The 20528-nt window shown below is 36.3% G+C and overlaps 2 protein-coding genes across 5 annotated transcripts in view; both read right to left on the bottom strand.

Annotated features, from left to right (window-relative positions):
- Nucleotides 1-3540, bottom strand: part of cltcl1 (clathrin, heavy chain-like 1) — a 40367-nt gene extending 36827 nt beyond the window's left edge. For 2 of the 4 annotated variants that reach the window (XM_032577435.1, XM_032577436.1), the window contains exon 1: nt 3273-3540. In XM_032577435.1, coding sequence (XP_032433326.1) covers nt 3273-3314 — 42 coding nt within the window. In that variant the 5' untranslated portion in view covers nt 3315-3540. The remainder of the gene's footprint in view (nt 1-3272) is intronic. The other 2 variants (XM_032577437.1, XM_032577438.1) reach the window with 1 other exon arrangement.
- A 1480-nt stretch (nt 3541-5020) lies between these two features.
- On the bottom strand, nt 5021-16660 carry LOC116729098 (B-cell linker protein). The gene is made up of 19 exons (XM_032577439.1): nt 16486-16660; nt 13188-13213; nt 13052-13080; nt 12938-12975; nt 12607-12700; nt 11861-11913; nt 11749-11770; nt 11572-11667; nt 10882-10910; nt 10632-10668; nt 10473-10527; nt 9492-9522; nt 9295-9331; nt 9127-9205; nt 8962-8999; nt 8832-8866; nt 8106-8174; nt 6956-7114; nt 5021-6247 (listed from the first exon to the last, which is right to left on the bottom strand). The coding sequence occupies exons 1-19, from the start codon at nt 16486-16488 to the stop codon at nt 6131-6133; spliced, it is 1047 nt and encodes a 348-aa protein (XP_032433330.1). The 5' UTR covers nt 16489-16660; the 3' UTR covers nt 5021-6130.
- Nucleotides 16661-20528: the final 3868 nt, after the last annotated feature.

Genomic DNA, 20528 nt, shown 5'->3' with positions numbered 1-20528 from the left:
AAAAGAGGGGTGGGGATTGCTTTTTTCCTTCTTCTTCTTCTCTACTGAAAGGCCATTTCACAGCCGGCTGCTGCCATAACAACCAGCTACAGACCAGTGGAGGTGGTGGGGTGCGTCACAAGTTTCTCTTTTGGCCTGCACTGGGAGACGATTCAAAGTCCAAAAAACTGAGGGGAAGAAGGGGGGACGGTGGTGGAAACGGTTCCCCCGCAGACCGCCATACAAACGGCTGTTTGTTTCTTTTATTGCTATGGATTGTAAAGAGACATTTTTCTAGTAAAGGTCATGTGCTATTCTTATGCTTATTGCTGTGAACCTGCACAGATGCTTCAATTAGAGCCTGGAAATACAGTACATTAAATCAATATAATATTACTGTTGTAATAGAAATCATGCATTAAATGCTCTCATCCTGCCAGCCTGGGTGCAGTGAAGGGATTCAGTTTGAGAGCAAGTGACGGATTTTACTTCTGCACAAACCTGCCTGCTAATTTTCTCCAAATTCTGCTTAGGAAGCAACAACCATACATTAAATTCACTGAAAATAGGGAGTGTGTTCTCATAAAATATGGGAGAAAAAAGCAATAAAGCTTGAGAGCCAGTGTCATTCAGGACCACAGCTACAAAACAATGTCTTCCACCCACATAGGAAATAAAGCAATCTACTGTTTCATATGGATCAGGGATCAATTAGTAAGTTTGTTTTTACAAAAACTGATATTTTCTATGTTCTACTAACATACAAATAATGATTAAATGATTTAGATAAATAATATCAATAAGAAGGAGGTTGCTCCAATTTACTTTGGATATCAAAGGTTAAGAATTGACTGGTTCAAACAGGAATCTGGGAGCCACAATAAATGGAAATTGGGGAAATGTGTAATTTAAAGAAAATAATGTTCGACTAAAACAAATTATACATGAAATGGTATTTTTGTAATTATCTCCACAATTCATGAAATTACTTGACTGCAAAGGAACGTAAACTGAATTAAATTCAAACATCATTTAAAAGTAAATATGTCACTATATCATTCAAACTGTGATCTCCTGTAGACTCTTTTCACTTGGAGAGACATATTTCATATTTTGTTCCACAGCCTTGTCAAGGTAACACCTTTTATTCCACTAGACTTTTCCTTCCACTCAATTTTCCAATTTTACATTGTATGATTGGACAATGTATTCAGAACAACACACTTCTTCTTTAGTAATCATTTTTTGTTTTTCCTATCCCTGTGTAAAACAAACAATTACATGACGTAATGAATTTTCACTCGGTAATGTGTAATGAATTTTATTTTTTTAAATCTGATTTTAAATTGCATTAATGTAATAAATCCACTTTTGAAAAACATTCTAATTCATTGGCATGCAGCTGTATATGGGTACAAAATAACTTGTTTACGTGTATGAAATAAAGGCAAAAATGGTCAAGAGTTGATGGAAGATGTTTGTTTGCTAAAGTTCTGGAGCAAAACACTGAAGACTCTGAAAAAATACACTAAGATTTATTGTCCACACTTTCAGAGCGTCTACCAAGGAATCTTGGAAGTATTTTTGCAAAGCGCGTATCGAGACTTGTGTCGGTGACGCATCTAAAACCTCACTGCCCGTTTGCACCAAGTAGTTTAGAAAGTGGTTTGAGATTTTGCAACAGAAACACAAAAAGAGCAGCAAAACAAAGTAAAGGTCTAAGTTTTATATTCAGGTTTCTGAAAAACTCAAATTTAACACTTTTTTTAAGAGCATTACGAATGAAATTCAAGACTTGTCACAACAGCCATATACAAAAGACAAATTTAGTATTTTATATAGTAGTGCCAAGCCAGAATGCACATAGCATCATACAGATTGTCAGCAGAAATGACTCAGTGGCAAAGTCCAAACAACTGGTGGTAAATTTACACTTAACAATCACAGATGGAAATAGCTAGCTAGCAAAGGTTCATTAGCAGCTAGTTAGCCATAGCCTGAACCACCTTGAGTCACAAAACAAATTAAAGACGTCTGCGTGACTCAAACAGAAAAGTCCTAACAGAAAAATAACCTACCTAGATCATACGAGATTAAAATAATCCTGCCACGACAAAATGTAAAACTTGTAATTAACATATTTAAGGCCAACTTCCTAAATTTTAAGAGATTTTGAGGATGTGCAGAAACCTGATATTCTGTTTTCAGATCATTGATTGTGACTTCATCTCAAACCTTAACCCTAAAGAGAAGGTTGCTATTTTCAATACAATTGACAAAAAAGTCTTCTTGAATAATTCCTTAAAAACAATGCTATTTCCTGAAGCAAAATGAAAATCTCTTAATTAGAATCATCTTCATTGAAGCTTCAAAGCTCAAGCCTTCTAGCCTTCACTAGCCTGATGTTACCATTATGCACCTCTCCTTGTGATTTCAGAGTAAAGGGATTTACAAATGCAAGCCACACTTTTCAGAGCATTATTTGTAAAACTTGTAACACACGAAGTCAACATCTTTATATTTTAAAATTAAATGCTACGTTGTTTTGCATTTTAGCACGTAAAATTCCAATAAAATACATTGAAGTTTCTGGTTTTAGATAAAATGTGATAACTTGAAAAGAGGCGCTTTGAAGTAAAAAAAAAAAATAGCAAGATGTCATGCAGGGCTTGCAGGATAACGGGCCCAGAAACGATCTCATCCTGCAGGCTGGAATGCAGTCCAAGTGCAAAACAACAGATTGTACTTCTGCACACACCTGCCTGGAAATTTACGCCCAAATATCCGCAAAAACAATGCTTTAGCGCATAAAACCACCTAGCAGAGGCGAAAAATGCTGCTGCAAGATGATAACGCGGTAGCAACAAAGCTTAACAGCAAGTGCCATTCAGGGTCTCAGTTACAACGTAACCGTGAACAGCTGAGCTCAGTTGTAGGCGGTAAAAATAAGAGAGAGAGCGAGAGAGAAAGTGTCGAAACGCCGCAGTTAGTTTACACACACACACAAAATGACGGCGGCGTTTTCAAGTTGAAAACACCGGTCCGCATTGGAGCTGTGTACAACCTGCCTGTTCAATTTTTACAAGTCATCATCTGCCCGGCAGGAGCAGAAAACTAGGCCTGTAGCTATATTGAGCACCACCCTGCAGCCCAATTTCAGATTCCATTTAAATGCGACATGTGCTGTTTGTGTGCGGAGGAACATGGGTGCAGAGCGAAGCAACCCCCCCAAAAAAAACAAAACAAAGGAGCTAAAATTTTTCTGAGGGTTTTTTTTCTTCCCGTGTGCTTACCTGGAGATGTTCCTGAAACCGTATTGGTAATATCTGAGCCATTTTCAGGTGATTTCTGCGCCTGAAGAGACCGTGAAGAAGGAAAGGGGATGAGGGATAACCAGAAGAAAGAGGCGGCTGTCTTCTGTTTTGTGTCCCCCGAAAATCCTGAACGATGGGCGGTAATGTAGCCTGGGTGGTATCACACGAATCCAGTGACTGCTCCCATTCAGGAGCCCCCCTACACCAGCGCTGAATCAAAAGCTCCGCTCCTCCGCTAAGAAAAGTAGTCCGCTCTACCTAGTAGCTGAACCAACCCTGCTCTCCGCGGAGCCTCGTAAGGAAACCAGGGTGTCCTAAAAATCTGCACAGACTCTTTATAAGTCATGACTTTGCATGTGTTGGCGTGTTTTCCTTCCACATGATGACTGACGATTCATCCCGTTAAATGTGTAGATTGTACTCTTCCGCTGATACCTCTTCCCCCTCCCCATTTCACCAACTTCAAAATTAACAATTCAGTTCAGCTCTAGCTCTGTTTTGACAGGATAGGAACGAAAATATTTATGTTTCTGAAATATATTTAAACCGGAGACTAATTGCGCGTTGAGCTACATTAAACTATTTCACATTTTGTCACTTTACAACCAGAAATTCATATATTATTAGATATTTTTGTGACAGACCAACACAAACGTTTTAGGAGAATGCAAAGGTTTTGGGTTGTTTGTTTGTTTTTTAACAAATAAATATTTGCTTATGGTGACATTTTGTAGCTCTTTTTGTTATAAACTTTTTGGTTGAGGCACCGCATTTCTTAAAAGTTAATTAGCCTCTCAAAAGCTCAAATAATACTTGAATTAAGACCACAAATCTTGAGGACTTTGTGGAAAAAGAGTTGGACCAAAGAGCAGAGGAAGTTCAAACCATCTATCAATTATAATGGGCAAGAATCATATCCCCAACTCCAACATCTCTCTGCCAGCCTCAAATATCTACTGAAAAACCAGTTTTTAGATTTTCTGACAAACTCCACAAGTTTTGGTTTTTTTTTACTTGTTTTGTTTTTGTACCGTATACTCTGTCAAAGTTTCCCAGTTTGATTGGCATCTTATATTTACTGTCCCATAAAAAAAGAAACCAGCCTCTTTGTCATTTTTACAGGAAGTCCTATTCAAAGTCACGTATTTCTATTTGCAACTGAACGACACTCTGACCAACTAGGACTAGTTGATAAAATATTTAAATGTCAAATATTTGTGAATAAATGTTCTTAAATAAAAGTTTGAATGAATTTAGTTTTTTTTCTTAACTGATGAGAAGTACCAGAGGGGGGCGCTGTTTGTATGTGTAAAGATTTTACAGCTACAGCCTTTTGCAACCTTAGGATTTACTTCTAACATTGATACGTTACATTAATTTGTACCTGATTATGTTTTAGTTAAAAGCTTGTTTGTTGCTAAACAAACATAAAATTAAACGTTGTACACTGAAAGATAAAAATGCATCTATAGAGACAGAAAACATTTTTAAATTTGGACATAAATTAAAATCATTTATATTTTGCCCGTTGGTGCTTTGTTGACAGCCGTACTTCCAGAAAAGACATGGTTTGTTCCTTTTTTTGGTCCAATCTTCAACACAAAAATTAAAGAGTGTGTTTTAGGCAAATAAAAATATTCCCAAGTCACTGGGAAAACAAATCATACGGTTAGTTGTGGAAATTAGACCCAAATAAATGGTTTATAGGATGACAGCAGAACATGGTGAGCTTTGGAAAATTTAAATTTTCGGAATAATAAAGATTACAAAAAAAACGTGAGCATAAGAAAAACAGAAAGAGCTGAAAATACTCAGTTTGAGTTGACCTTGGTGAGGTTGTCCTGAATTCCCTGTCAAAAACAGGAACATGTATAAAACTTTGCTGCGGTTCTCAGGACTTTGAATGGTTCAAGCTCAGATTATTATTAGATCTCTTACTTGCCACATGTACAGTAGCAGGCTTCAGGAAGTAATTCAGTTCTCCTTTGCACCTCTTATTAATGCAAATTTCACTGGTACAGTAGAGCCAGTGAAAAATCTTTTGCATTTTAACCAGCACAGACGTTCTGTACAAGCAAAGCGATATGTAAAATAAAAAGGCTTTAGAAGAAGCTCTGAGTCTGATTTACATCTCGGGATCTAATCCGTTTGCAGAATGCTGTAAGATTTACAAAATATTTTCCTAAAAGCAAATAGACACACATTTGTTGATCTACCATTTGGTAGAAGATTTATGGTTTGATCACAGAGGAAATGTTTGACCCTGACAGGAAGCAGGTGGAGCCGTCAGCGTCTGGTTAGCAGCTGCTCCCACAGATCCTGGAGACCTGCTGCTCTCATCAGGATACGTCACCAGAGAATCAATTCTTCCCAAAAAACACAACAAAAACCCCATATGATGACATTCAGACATACTAAAATTCAACTTTGGTAAATACGGACAAACCTGGACGAAATTAACACAACAGAAGCAATGCAAGTCACATTTTCTGGATTGCAGAACAGCCAACATGTTACACTAAAAACTGAAAGCATTTCAAAACAAACACTCTGACGTGAACTTATAAGATGGTGACAGAAAAAGATCTGAGCAAACAAATTTATGTAAATGAACAGAAGCGGAAAAATTGCAACAAATAGAGTTGAGCCCTCAAGTGCGACAGCTGATGCTTGATATAATATAAACTTACAGTTTTCATCTAGACATCTTCCTCATAGAACCTTAGTGGATAAAAAATCTATTTTTTACAATAACAGGCAAGATTAAGGTGTTTTTTCTTTAAAATAAAGTTTCAGTTTCTTCTGTTTATCTCACACAACATGTAATTAGTGTCATTTTAGGGTCGAACAGGCTGCGTTAGGTGTGCTGTGTGCTTGGCCTGGCTCTTGCTGTCAATCAGAAGTATTTGGTTGTTCTTGTGGTAAGAAATCATCTCGTCAAGACTGCTGAAGACCTGCAAGAAAAGGGAAAATAACAAACAGTAAAGACAGCGTATAAAAGTATGTTTAAAGTGCCTTCCTAAAGTATTTTTACCCTTTGAATTTCACATTTCACCCACAAAATATAAGGAATTTAATGGGATTTTAGGTGATACAATTGAAGAGCTGCAAGTATTTCTTTGGTCTTTTCACAATGGCTCTTGATGTCTTTGTCTAAAATTTCTAACGAATTTAAATATAAATATAAATACAACTGCAAATTCAAGTTGGCACTAAAAAGTACCAGTAAGATTCTGTTTTCTTATCAGGTTACACACTATTTGCTTTTTTTTTTAGAAAATATAATTTTTCACAAATATCAACATGCCATTTGTTAGCTTTGTTTTTCTTCATTTATGACCTAAAAACAGAAGTAAAAACTTTAGTTCTTCAAAAGTGACAACAAATTTCCTATTTCAAAAATCATAAGTTGTTTTTGTAGAAATATCATGTGACATTTTCTGCTCTAAACCAGTTCATTTAGCTGGACTGAGAGCAAAAAATTGCTCTTTTAAAGGTTGCAGACCAGTCATATAAAATCCATATAAAATTCATTTAACTTTGCGGTTGGAGAATGACAAAATGTGGAAAGACTTTATCAGGCACTGTATTAACTTTTCTCTCCAGAATCCTGTTATCTTTCTCTTCTTTTATATTTTCCAAATATGAGGATTTTTCTTCACCTCTTCATTCTTCTTGCCCTCCTTTCCGAGGGCGTAACCTTTTGACTCTTCAATAAAACGGATGGGGATGTTGTACACCTTCTGCTGGTAGAGGACAGCCAGTGTGTACGGCTGCTGAGGTCGTTTGTCTGAGCTGTATCGAATGAGAAAGGCTCCATCCTGCAACACATTACACAAACGTACATCTTTAAAAAGCAGAAGTGGAGCCTCCTGCACAACCAACGAGAATGTGACACGTGGTTTCCCCACAGCAAGTCAACAACAAAGCACTTGTCTTTTAAAACCAGTTGACTAAATGTGCTGGAATTCAATTTGGGTTGCTAGGTGACGGGCTGGGCTCATCTTAAGTTGCTAGGTAACGACGCAGTGCCCCTTGGTTATGACTTAATCAGGAGGCTTTTGAAATGGCTCTTTTTTCTTACACCAAAAAACATGAACATTTAGGCAGAAAAAAAAAAGCTGGGTGATTTTTTTCTCTGTTTACAAGCAGTTGAGACGCAAATGAAAATATCAAAACATGAAAAATATGAATTTTGCAGAATAGGTTTCCCATAAAACATTATACATTGAACAAAGAAAAACAGCTCCAAGAAAGTTTGTGAAAGTAGAATTGAAAAACAAACCACAAATTGGAAATTATAATTCTTTACAACTTTTTAATTTCACTTTGTTTGTTCTTGAACTTCACAACAGTTAAATTCATATCCAACTTCTAAGTCAAGAAATACGGAAAAATGTACGATAAAAAAGCAAGTACACAACCTGAATGTAATTTGAAACGTTTTCTTTCTTTCAGAATTCATGTTTTTGCTTTTTTGTCACATTTGAATGTTTAAGATGATCAAATAAATGCTACTGCAATAAGTTGTGTTTTCTATCCCAAATCCTTTGGGTTGTGCAAATATGGCTTCTTCTTTTTTTGAAGAAATTTTACTTTCACAAATCTTCCTGCACTTTCTGAGTATAATATTTGTGGAAAGTATCCTTGGGCCAAAACATAAACCTCCTGAGGTACTTTTGTCAAGAAAATTGTTTTTTTATTTACAAAAAAATCACAGCTGCTCTATGCTGTTACCTATACAGTTCCCATTTTAGAAAGCTTTCTTTTTTGTCAGAAAATTACATTTTATAGTGATTTAAGTGGGCTTACCTTTCTGACTCTATTTAAGAGATTCTCAGCTGTCTGTCTGCTACAGTCTCCAGCAAACCACTCTTTATCCTAAATTGAATGAAAAACAGAAATTAAGTCAACAAATGTCCCTCTATTATTATTTTGAGATCAAGTTCTGAATATGTATCAACATTTTCAATCTGATTTGTATGGAACAGACATTTTGTCCCCATTCTGTGCCTCTCTGCCACGTTTCACACTAAAAATCAATCCATCCATCCATCCATCCATGCATCCATCCATTTTCTAACACCCCTGTATCTAGTGGCGTCCGGAGGGGTGCTGGTGCCTATCTCCAGCTAACAGTGCAGGCGAGAGGCAGGGTTCACCCTGGACAAGTCGCCAGTCTGTTGCAGGGCAACCAAAAATACAAAATAACTCTTTATTATTGGAAAATGACCCATTTGGTGTTTTTCTGCTGCTGCTTTACAGGAGTAGAAAACACAAAATATTTCCTCTTAAATCTCCCGAGTTATCTATTTTACTGAACTCCATACCAACATTTTCATGTTGTCTAAAAAAACTCCCATTTGTAAAAATTCATGTTACAAATGGGATTTTTAAATCTGAGTATTGAACATATGAGCATATTAATAGTAAAATAGTCTAAATTAAGTTTAGTTGCTAACCACAGTTTGTTTTTTGTGAATGAAACCAGAGAACTTCCGGTCTAAATTTATTTTTTCCTGCAGGTTGATACTGTACCTCATTTCCACTTTGCTTCGTCATCCTACTGCCACCTTGAAACAGATATAAAACATGCAATATGCTGAATATTATCTGCATATTGTCAGAAACAATCCAAAGTAATAATCTAAGCAGACTCCCAGCTCACCTCCAGGTTTGTAGTCTCCCATCAGAGGATGAGGAAGCCTGCAACAAAGACGGGGTAGTTTAGTTTTCATTTAAACATAAATTAAATGAAACAGAAAAAATAAACTGGAAATCAATCCAAATTCCATCACTTTAAATAGTTTTGCCATATAGCCAGCACTCATACATGGGTTTAGGTTCCTTCAGATCTGGAGGCAGAACTCGTTGCGTTAGCTGACCGGGGAAGCTGGCGCGTCTATCCTCAGCTGTAAGATAAATTATGACATTTTCCTCTGGCTTCATTATCTCTCGAGGTTTGTTGCTGTCCATTTTCACTGGTTAAATAGTTACTCACATGTCTTTAGCTCATGAATAGCAGAAAACATTGGTTGCTAGAAGAAAAGGCAAACATTGTTCTAGTGTGGGATTTGTAAATATTACCTTTGGCACAGAATACTGAACGATTTTTCATGGATCAACACCTATTTGGGCTCTGTTACTTTTACTAGGACAGTTCCCAGCATTTAAAGAAGAAAAGCAAGATACACTTACAGTCTCAGCTCTTGGAACTGGTGGTTTTACCCTGCAGATAATGTGAAAATAAGAGCTTATTGTCTTATTATAAGCTCTGATTATAAAAGAGTGTGAAGCTGTGAAAAGGCCAGACTGACTCCATCTATGTAGCTTCTGTTACTCCTTTGACACCTTTTGGTTTGATAAGTGTCACTCTTCTCTTCTCATGTGTTTTGATTTGCAAAAAAACACAAATATTACCAAATATTTTCTTGTCTAGTTTCTAGTGCAAACATCTTAGTTCATTTGAAATAAGACAAAACTAACTTACAAGTAACTTTTCAGTAATATATAGGAGCTTGTTTTATGTCAATAATTCCTTAATATTGATAAAAAGGCTCCACTGGTAGATTATTTCACCTACAGCGAGACATTTTCCCGTGGTATAAGTGAAAAAATCTGCCAGTGAGCTAGAACTTTTTCATCAATATCACTTAATTATTTACTTCAAAACACGCTCATATTTCTTGCTGAAAAGTTACTTGTAAGTTAGTTTTATAGCATATTTGCAGTAGAAACTAAACAAAAAAAATAATTTTCGCAGTATGAATTTGCTCATTTTTCTGGTTCAGAAGCTTCTCTGTTCATCCATTCCTTCATTTTAGATTTCCCCATTTTTTTTCTGTCCTCGGTTTTTCTTCGGGTTTGACCTCCAACACATTCTGCCAACCAGGTCCCAATAATTTCATCCTATAATAACTCTCCTGGGTTCTTCAGGTCTTAATCAGATCCTCCTGTTTGGATTCAGTTTTCTGTAATAGACTTGGGTTTTTTTTTGTGCAGACAAATTTTTTTTTTTCTTGTAGATCTTGTCTCATTTTGCCAGCCTACATAGTGTCCTCCACATCCATAATACATGAAATAACAGACATTTAACAGGCTGCACTGGCTGTGGTTTTAATGTAACTTTCTATGGTGAGAAAACAAAGAAATGCACAAACTCAAATGGAAAACACTTACATGGGTTTTGGAGGAGGAGGTTTGGGTCCTCTGTTTGGGGCAGGAGGAGGGCAGGCTGGAGAGCAGAGAGAAATGAAATGATCAAACATTTTCTGTAGTGATATTCTGGGACCTATTGTTGTCAAGCAATGTTGTTTTTCAGTGTGAGGTGCGACATACATGCTTCTGGCTCCAAATACACGTCATCATTGTCTTCCTGAAATAAAAGAGATCATTAATTTGTGAAATAAAATTACAATTTGGTTGTTTTCTCTTTTTTTTTTGCAGTTTAGCTATTATTGAATGAGTTTTGTACACCCCCTAATGGATAATTATTTATGTATTTATTTATTCATTTATTTATTTATTTATTCATAAATATTTACAAGCATGTACAGGTCATAATTTAAAACTAACAGATCAGACTAACCTGTTCTTCATTTGGATCCAGATAAACATCTGAAAAGAGATCAAACAAGGAGTAAAAAACATTTTTACCATAATATTCTCACTTTTAAAGGCAATAAACTCCCAATCTGAAGAGCAAAGCTGTGAGAGGGAAAATACTTTTTCACAACACTGCAAGTCATAAAGCTGGATTTTTATCTATATTATAGTTCAGAACATTAATTAAAACACTCCATTTTTATCAAAACAAACAAAATAAAAAAACGTGGCAAGCAGAGCTGGATACTGAAATTATTTGTGCTATTTATTTCAAACAGAACTGATCAAAAATACTTTGCATAAAAACAGATTTTATATTTATAGCTTGTCAGTAGGTTTTAACTTTAATGTTGTGAATGATAAATCAATGCATCCTATGTATTAATAGTTTTGTTGTTTTTCTCAGTTTTTCAAATAATAAATTTTTTCTGATACCCACAAGTTGCTAAGAGGTGTGGCGCTGTCTTCTTTGTTTTTTAGTTTTCTTTTCTTTTTATTTCCCAAAAGAAAAAAATGTTGCTAAATATAAAACACAACTAACCAGCTCTGGGTTTTAAAAGTACTTGAACCACAAATTGGAGGAAATCTTTTTGACTGCTCTGTAAACTCATTTAAATATGAATTTAAGGTTTCTTTCAGTGATTTAAACCTGTGACTGTGGTGTTTATTTCACCTTCTTCAGGTAAAGGAGCCGGAGCGGGAGCACTGCGGGCCGGAGGATCGGGCATCTTTATCCTTCCAGGTTTCTCAGTTCTGTTTATTTCAGGAGCTGGAAGGGAAAACAAAGCTTTTCACCCACATTATAGACACATGTCTACTGTTAAATAAACAAAGAATGACGACAACTCACGTTTTACAGTGTTCTGTGGTGTCTGAATGGAACAGGTGAGAATATTTAATCAAAACTAAAGGAATATATTTGCACAATTTTAGAGAAATACAAAGTTTGAAGCTGTTCTTACAGAGGGTTTGGATATTCTGGGTGGGGCGTGAATTTCAGGACGAGATGCCCTCTCTGCAAAAAAGAAAAAATACAAAACTGACTTGAGGAAAAAAGAAAAAGAAATATAGGAATTTTCAAAACTGTGCTTTTTTCAAACTTTGACATATTTTATTTCCATTTTATGTGATAGTGCATTTTTAATTAACCCTCTTTGAGTTTGCTATGATGTCAACTCTCCAACTTCTTTAAGCATATCTCCACTAGCCCATGTATTTACTGAATTATTTCTTTGTAAAATTACACAATCTCAGCAGGCTCTTCTTCTTCTTCAAAAATATGTTCTACTTCCTGTCAACAACAAAGCACTTATCTTTTCCAGCAGCCTTTTTTTTTGCAGCGGTGAAACCAGCAGACCAAACATTCTGGAGCTCTAGTGGGTTGCTAAGTAACGGGGCGGGGCTGGCTGGGGTTGCTAGGTAACGGGGCTGCGTCTGCTGATTTGTGAGTTTACATTCCGGAGGTTTTTGAAACAAGTCAACAAATATTAACTTGTTGTTTATTTAAGCGATTGGGCTTTTTTTTTTAGAAGCAGTAGAGACCCAAATGAAAGTACAGAAATGTATTGAGCAAAAGTTTTGTAAGACTATCGCTGTAATGTGGCAAAACGTAAACAGAAGTTCAAGGGTTGTGAATACATGGGTTTGCACTTTTTTTTTTTTTTACATTGAGCTACATTAAGAGAGAAAATGCAGAGGTTTTTTTTACCCAAGTAAATGTTTTCCTGTATTTGTGTCTGTGGGACCTTGACAGGCTGACGCTCACAGGGAGGAACTTCATACATGTCCCCGTCTTCATCATCCTGATAGAGACAAACACTGTCAGAAATCTAAAATATTTTACCTCATCTTTACGTTAGGATAAATGCTGGCGTTAATCTGCAGCTTCTCATTTCTCCAACCACATGATGAGACTGCCATGTTACCCTCTGTGATCGTAAAAACTAACTAGGACACGTTTCACAAAACCACTAAAGCTGTGGTACAAAATAAGAAATACACAAAGACAAATTAGACATTGAAAAATGTGGGCTACTCACAAATTCATCCTGTGGCCATTCAAACGCTGCATTGTTGTCTGAAACAAACAAACAAAAAAATTAAATGTGAGAGGAGAAACCGAACCTTTGTTTTTAAGTGAAGGTAAATCTCACCTGTCCTCCTTGGAGGGGCCGGAGGTCCACTGTGTGTCAAAGGTAGAAGAAAAGACTCAATCAAAACATGCTGCTGTAATGTATGATGAATCTTGGTGCACTGAACCAGATGAAGGGCTTCTTTCTTTTTACTTACCGGGGCTTCAGTTTTCCAAGGAAACTCTGAAAACAATAGAAGCAGAGAAATAAAGCACTGAGGTGTCAGATGACGTTGACCTGTTATGCTTTATGGAACAGGTTTGGATAGGCCACACAAAACATGCTCATCATGTGTTTTGCAAAAAAAATAAAAAATCCTTCTTAGATTATGACATTTTAGTCTGGTCATTTCCGTTCAGATTGAGTTCTTTTAGGGCGTCTTGCCACTTTAAATCCAACTAATCTGCTGCTGGCCACGCCCCCTAATTCAACGTTTTCACTTACGTGAAAATGGCTGAAAACAGATGTGCAGTTATACAAATGTACATCTTTGAAAAGCAGAAGAAGAGACTCCTCCACAATCAGCAAGGATGCAGCAAGTGGTTTCTGAATGATACGTCAACGGCACAACACTTTTTTTTCCCCCAGCAGCAGTTTTACAGCAGTAAAACCCACTGACCAAATGTTCTGAAACTCTAATAGGTTGCTAGGTAACGGCTGGGTTCGCTGGGGTTGCTAGGTAACTGCTGATTTGTTACATTCCGGAGGTTTTTGAAAACAGTCAAAAAAACATGAACTTATTGGGGGGTTTTAAGCGGTTGGGCTTTTTTTTAGAAGAAGAAGTATAGACCCAAATAGAAGTACAAAACTGTACAAAATGTGAATTTTGCATAATAAGTTCTCTTTAAAGGATAAAACTGAGCATCAGCACATTCAAAGTCTCAGAGCATTGCGCTGTAAGTACATAGTTTAAACAATGGTCACTTTAACTTGTTTATCTAAATAATCAAAATTTGCTGCCAGGTGGAATCATGAGACCAGAAGCCCATTAGTTTCATGATTGTATTCTTCTGGTTATTTCTGTTTAAAGAAAATGTATTTTATTAATTTATTTTAATCTGCAACTTCTCACTTCTCCAACCAGAAGTGGGGCCTAATTTTAGTTGGCTTTTGAGAAGAATACAAATGTGTTTGTGAGAAAGAGATAGCAAATGGTAACCTGTGCCAGAACTCGTTAATGAAGCCGTCAGTATTTTAGCCTGAGATAAGCTGCACAAAACGGAAAAACACCCTTTTTTAACTTCCATAAATTTCCCTCCTCTCATTCTGTGGACTTTGAGTTTTGTTCATCACTTTTGTTTTTAACTTTGTATCATATATTTCTGTGAAATATGCTGTACATTCCTGATTACTCATGCACTTTGTGAATTTTTTATCCATCTGTGTGTTTATTTTCAATCAATATTTTCCTGTTGCACATTTGCTGCCCTTATTCCTTGCTTTTCCCTCCCTGTCACCTGACTCTCCCCATAATCACTCTTCTTTGTATTTACGTTACGTTAAGTATTAGCTATATTTACATTCACCTTGCAGGTAGAGAACTATTTTCTTTTACTCTTTAACATTAGACCATGTTTTCCTGGTTTACGTCAGTCAGAATTACCATAACGGTGACTTTTTTAGGGATTTAGTTTTACTTTTATTTGCATAAAAGTATTTGACAGAATAGTCTTTTGTGACTTGGCTTAAAAACTTTGGGTATCTGCCCTTAGAAGTGGGAAGAGTAAGCAAAGATTGTACTCAAGTAAAGGTAGCACTACTTCAAAATTTTACTCAAGTAAAAGTAAAAAAGTATAAACTGATTATAATTATGACTTTAATGTGGAAATTCTGTCATTTTTAAGACTGAAATAAAAAATTCTGCAAATAAATACAAAATAACACATTTAGGCAAAAGAAAACTTAATTCAAATATTAAATTTAGCATAAAATTAATACTTAAGGTAGGTAATATGTCTATGTTAGAACACGTTAATCTACTTTCAGAGACAATATGTAGTGTTTACTGTGTCTTATTAAAATTACAAGGACATAACAAACAGGCTCAGCAGACAGAAGCATTAAAATAACAAAGCTTTCTTGTATATTTTTGGTTAAAATATATTTTCTTTGATGTAAGTTTGTATTGGGTAGAGTATCAAGAACTTTTACCAAAGTCAGATTATCAATTGTTCAACTGCAATGTTTATAATAAGAATAGTGTGAGGAGCAGATTAACGAACACCTCAGGTGAAATCAGGAAGTGGAGCTTTTCCCACAGCGCAGGCGGTCAGAGGGGAAGTATCGTGCAGAGTAAATGATTACGGACACACGGAAAGGTGGAGAAGAACCGACGGTTTGTAGCGAGTCACTTGTTAACCATATCAGAAAACAGTGGCTTCACTGTAAGATGAGCAGTAGGTGGAATGATGAAAGAGAACTACATCACCCTTCTGCTATTTATCAGCTTTTCCTCATGCAGTTATGTTCAGATAGAGCTGCGTTTTAGGGTCGGGAGAAGCCACAGTGACAAGGTTGTGCTTTGTGTTAGCTGTTTTATTGCATCCTGGCCCGGCCCAAAGAGGAGAGGGCAGCAGGAAAAAGGAAATTGCATCTGACTATGAAATGAAATCTAATGCAAACAAGGACAAGGCACGCACCATTCAAATGTCTCACCATTCACACAATAGAAATAGTGTTTCTGTGTTAGTGACAGCAGCTCAATCGGCTCCCACAAAAAGTTTTTTTAAAAAGAGCAACTAAAATAGCTTTTGTGCAACTTCAACCCCTTCAAAAATATTCCTCTCACTTTTTTGACAGTGTGCTGTGGGCTTTTTCACCCAAAGGACAAAGTGAGACTTTACGAGGAACACTTAAAATAGACTCCCTCCTACACTGAAATTAAAAGTGAGAAATGAATTTTTTTTTACACATCTTGAAACCTAAAGTTTTAAACTGTAAATTACGCATTTTTTTTCACATGGCAACAACCACCACCCATCATGATTTCCTGTCCAAGAGGCTGAAACTCAGCATGAGGAAGTTTGAATAGAAGAGTCAAATAAAGACCTGTGTTAGGGACAGAACTGGTTCTGAATGAGACAAAGAATCACTCAGACTGTATTTTAAATTACGTTAAATCTAAATTAAGTGAGATTAAACTACAGATTAGCATCCTGTGACTGACTTTATGAAAACTTTTCACAACAAGGAAATCTGCTTGTCATCACTAAGAACAGACACCTGATTTTCTTTACGCTTGTCAGGTAAGCACATCCTAACAAACTTTTCTGTTCTTAACGTCGTCGTATTATTCCCTCATGCAGCCCTGCTAAAGAAAAACAAACAGAAGTGACAGTAACTGCACAAACAGTCAGCAAAAGTCTGTGACAACACCTTCCCACTTCCCCCTTATTCCACCCAACATTAACAAAGCATTATCCGAAGTAGAACCAAAGAAAAAATATTTACTTTACCATGCTTAGGATGCTGGCACGAGTCTCACAGCTCAAGTCATGAGGACGTGTCTTTGTGTCAGATGCCAGATGCAAATAGTCTCAGAGATTAAAAGCGTGTGGTATCATAAGAACGAGCGGCAGCTCTCATTTGCATTTCCTACCTGTCGTCAGACAGACAAGCAGAGAGTCTCACCTGCAGCTAGATCTCCCGCCTCTAAATGATCTGCAGCAAAGCACAAATATGGTTTGCAACCCTCTAATGGCCAATAAAGAAACTGACTGTGATATCTGAAGCTGTAGCTCATATAACCTGCTGTGCAGTTTGCTTTACTTTTCTAGGATACAGATATTTTTTCTTGTAATCATGTAAAGACTGAAAGTTTCTCAAGGTTTGTTGTTGTGCTTCTTTTGGCTGTTTTTCTGCCGGGGCCCTGTTGACTGGAGCCACATTTAGCCATTCAAACTTAGAAATTCATATGCTGATATGCAGATCAGCGGGTACACTGAGAATAAACTCTCACTCAAGGTTTTTGACTCCTTGCTAAAGGGGCAGTATTATGTGTTTTCCAGACACATAATGCCATTTTATAGCACAATCAAGTAGCTATGTTACCTTCAGTTGTTATAAAAGCAGATACATATCAAATATGTATTGTATCTGCTGTATGTATTTCAAAGTAAAGAAATTTTACTTTGTAATTTAACTCCTTGAAATTGGGCCTCTGTCTCTTTAAAAACTTCTGCTCTTTCTGAAACTCTGCCTTCAGGAAGTCATCACAGCAGAGCTTCTCTATTTATCTTTCAACAGCATTTATACCGGTCATGCACTGAGAAGTAGCTTGTTTAATGAGTTCAGCTCCACCAGGTGTTTGCTAATTGCTGCTAGCTAGTCTGAAGGAGCTGAGGGGGCGATTCGCGTAGGATAGCTGCTCTGAACCTTAGAAACTGCAGCTCAGAGGAGGTGCTTCGTCCTGAAGGCGGAGCTAGATCCACCCAGTCATGGAGATTAAAGGATTTCTCAAACATGCCTGAAAGACAACTCTATGCTTTTGATGGTGGAATAACATTATAACATGATATAAAGCTCAAAAAAGTCCCTTTAAGACATTTTATGAGCAGTTATTTTAGATATTTTCCACTGATTTTTTCTAAGAAATATTAAGAAATTGTGTCCATCAGATAGGCTGCTGGCATTAAAGTTCTAAAAGATTTATTTAAAACTGCTTCTGGGACAGTATTTTGCAAAACTATTTGACATTTTATATTATAAACCACAAACTTCTTTGTTTTCTAATAAGATTTTAGAAAAATGCTATTAGATTTTCCTGAAATCTGAAAAGTGTGGTGTACATTTGCATTCAGCCCTCTGTGAATCAATTACTTGGTAGATCCACTGTTCTCTGCCATACCAGCTCCAATACTTTATTTCTAGACAGGGAAATATTTTACAGTCTCACAACAGATAATTGGTTGAGCTTAGATTTGGACTTTAACTGGGCCATTTTCACAGATGATATGTTTTGATCTAAACTATCCTGTTGGGTCGCTGGCTGTAAGTTTGTTGGAAGGTGAACCTCTTCCCCAGTCTCACGTAGAAAGAGGCACAAATGAAGAATTTAATAAACAAAACTTATAAAAACTCAGAAAAGTTAAATTTCTCACTGAACAGCGAGAAATCGAGAGCTCATATAAGTTTTAGTTCAGCTGAAACACATGGAGATGACGAGGCAGCGCATGTGAGTGAATACAATAGAAACAGGAAGCAGAATAATACAATGAGAGAAGCTAAAGAGGACATAAACAACAAACCAAACCGAGAAGGCAATCACTAATCTCAGGAAAATAAAATAAAATGCACAAAGTTACAAAATGCAGCAATAAAGAAAACTAAACTTGAAGGAATAATCCTGTATGGCAAGACATTTTGAGCAATAATACAAGGAAGTGAACAGCATGAATAAAAAGGAAATAATCAAAATACAAACACAGTAAAACATGACAGGAATACAGGAAATAATATAAATATTCAGTAAAGACAACAAACTATGAAAATAAACCTGAAGGTAAAAACCAAAAGGTCAGAAATAATCCATAAGAAATAATCAAACACCGATCAAAACCCAAACACCTGTAGCCCCTGACTGGTTCTCTTCCAGTTTAATCTGTATTTATCTTAATTAACCACTTCTTCCTCCCTGATACTTTGTTTCATACCTCAGCATGATACTGCCACTACCATGAAGATGACATATTCAGTGTTCATTTAACCCTGTATAAAATAAATGCAGGTGGGCCAGAAAGTTAAGTTTTTATCTAATCTGATTGATGGACTTGGTTCCATGTGTTTGCTGATTCTTCTACATGAGTTGGGTTTCTTCTTGCCACTATTTTATAAAGATCATATAAAATCTCAATAAAATCAAATACAACACAAAATAATAATTGTCCTGTTGCCTTCTAAGCTTTGGATCTCTTCAGCTACTGGGACATCCTCTTCCCAGTTTCAGGTTACTGATTTAGCAAAGCGCCAGCAGATATTTACAGCTTGTGCTTTTATGACCTAACCCTCCATCTTTTCATCACCGCCTGACACCTCTGAGGTGTTAAAAAAGCCACTGTATTAGGACTGAGATTAAATTACACACTAGTATACTGTGTTTACATGAAAGGTGAAGGCAATTATTTGAACTGAATCTTATCCAGGGTTATCAGAATAAAGAGATCTGAATAATAAGATAAAAATACATGGCACTCTGGGGTTTTATTTGTTTGTTTTGGGGGGGGGGTCTTGTAAAAGTGCTTCAAAAACATATTATTTACAATTGTGTGCTACTTTGTGTCACTCTTTTAAGTAAAATCCCAATAACATACTCAGACTTTCAATGCAGTAATGCAACAAAATTTGTTTATGTTTTATGTAAACACTATCATTTATACCTGGAGTTTAAGAGCATTTTTGTGCCAAAGCGATTCATTTGTCAGAGTTAGTCAGCTTTACAAACAAAAAAAAACATTTTTCTGACCGAGGCAGCCAAAGTCACTGTTACTAATCATAGTTTAAATACGAGGTTTCAGTTTTGCCAGTCAGAGTAACTACTTCCCTTTCAGAAAAGGTGATCCCAAAGTTACTAAGGTTATGATATTATTAGATTACAAATTTTAGAGCTGAAATAAATGTCATTATTTTCACCACCAACCAGGGTTTCCAACATGCAAGAGAGGAAGTTACCCCCAGCTATTTACGACAACTTCAGGAGGAAAGTAATTAAATCTACTTCATCATCTTGCATGGCCTTGATTCTAGATGAGAAAAGTTGTGCTCATCATACAACACTGGATGCAATTTAGGAAAAATATATTAGATTTCTGAGAGAACAACACAACAATCCGCTTTCTAAAGCAGCTGATTCAGAATCACCTGCCATGTTGCAGCAGGTGAATAACGAAACATCGTGCAGGAATAGTCCGCTTTACGGCCTGAGCTGGGGCCAAGAGAAATGACAGATGATTTTTATTTTTGGCTCCTTCTGTTGGGCTTCATTATTCATGTCGAATCAAGTTCATTTGTTTAGCACATTTCAGCAACAAGGCAGCACTATAAAATTGTAATACAGTAACCAATTATGAAACAAGCAACAACTATTACATTTAGTAAAATGTTGTCATTGAATACATCAGATATATTCATCCAGTTATTATAAATCAAAGGGGGTTTAGCATTGATTTAAAGGAACTCAGTGTTTCAACAAGGCAGTTCAAAGAGCTTCATATTGTGAAAACATAAAAATATCAAACACATGCAGTGAAACCAGTAACAGACATTACATTTTGTCAATCATTAAAATCATCAATACACATCAAATATGTCGGTCAATGTTTCACTTATTATGGGTTAAAAGGCAACTAGTCTAGATTTAAAGAAGCTCAGTGTTTCGGCTATCTTGCAGTTTTCTGGAAGTTTGTTCCAGATTTGTGGAGCACAGACACTGAATGCTGCTTCTCCATGTTTGGTTCTGGTTCTGGGGATGCAAAGCAAACCAGAACCAGAACCAGAACCAGAA

The sequence above is a fragment of the Xiphophorus hellerii genome, chromosome 12 (assembly GCF_003331165.1).
Source record: "Xiphophorus hellerii strain 12219 chromosome 12, Xiphophorus_hellerii-4.1, whole genome shotgun sequence".
NCBI lineage: Eukaryota > Metazoa > Chordata > Actinopteri > Cyprinodontiformes > Poeciliidae > Xiphophorus > Xiphophorus hellerii.
The sequence above is the reverse complement of the archived record's forward strand: the minus strand, read 5'-3'. Positions and strand labels throughout refer to the sequence as shown.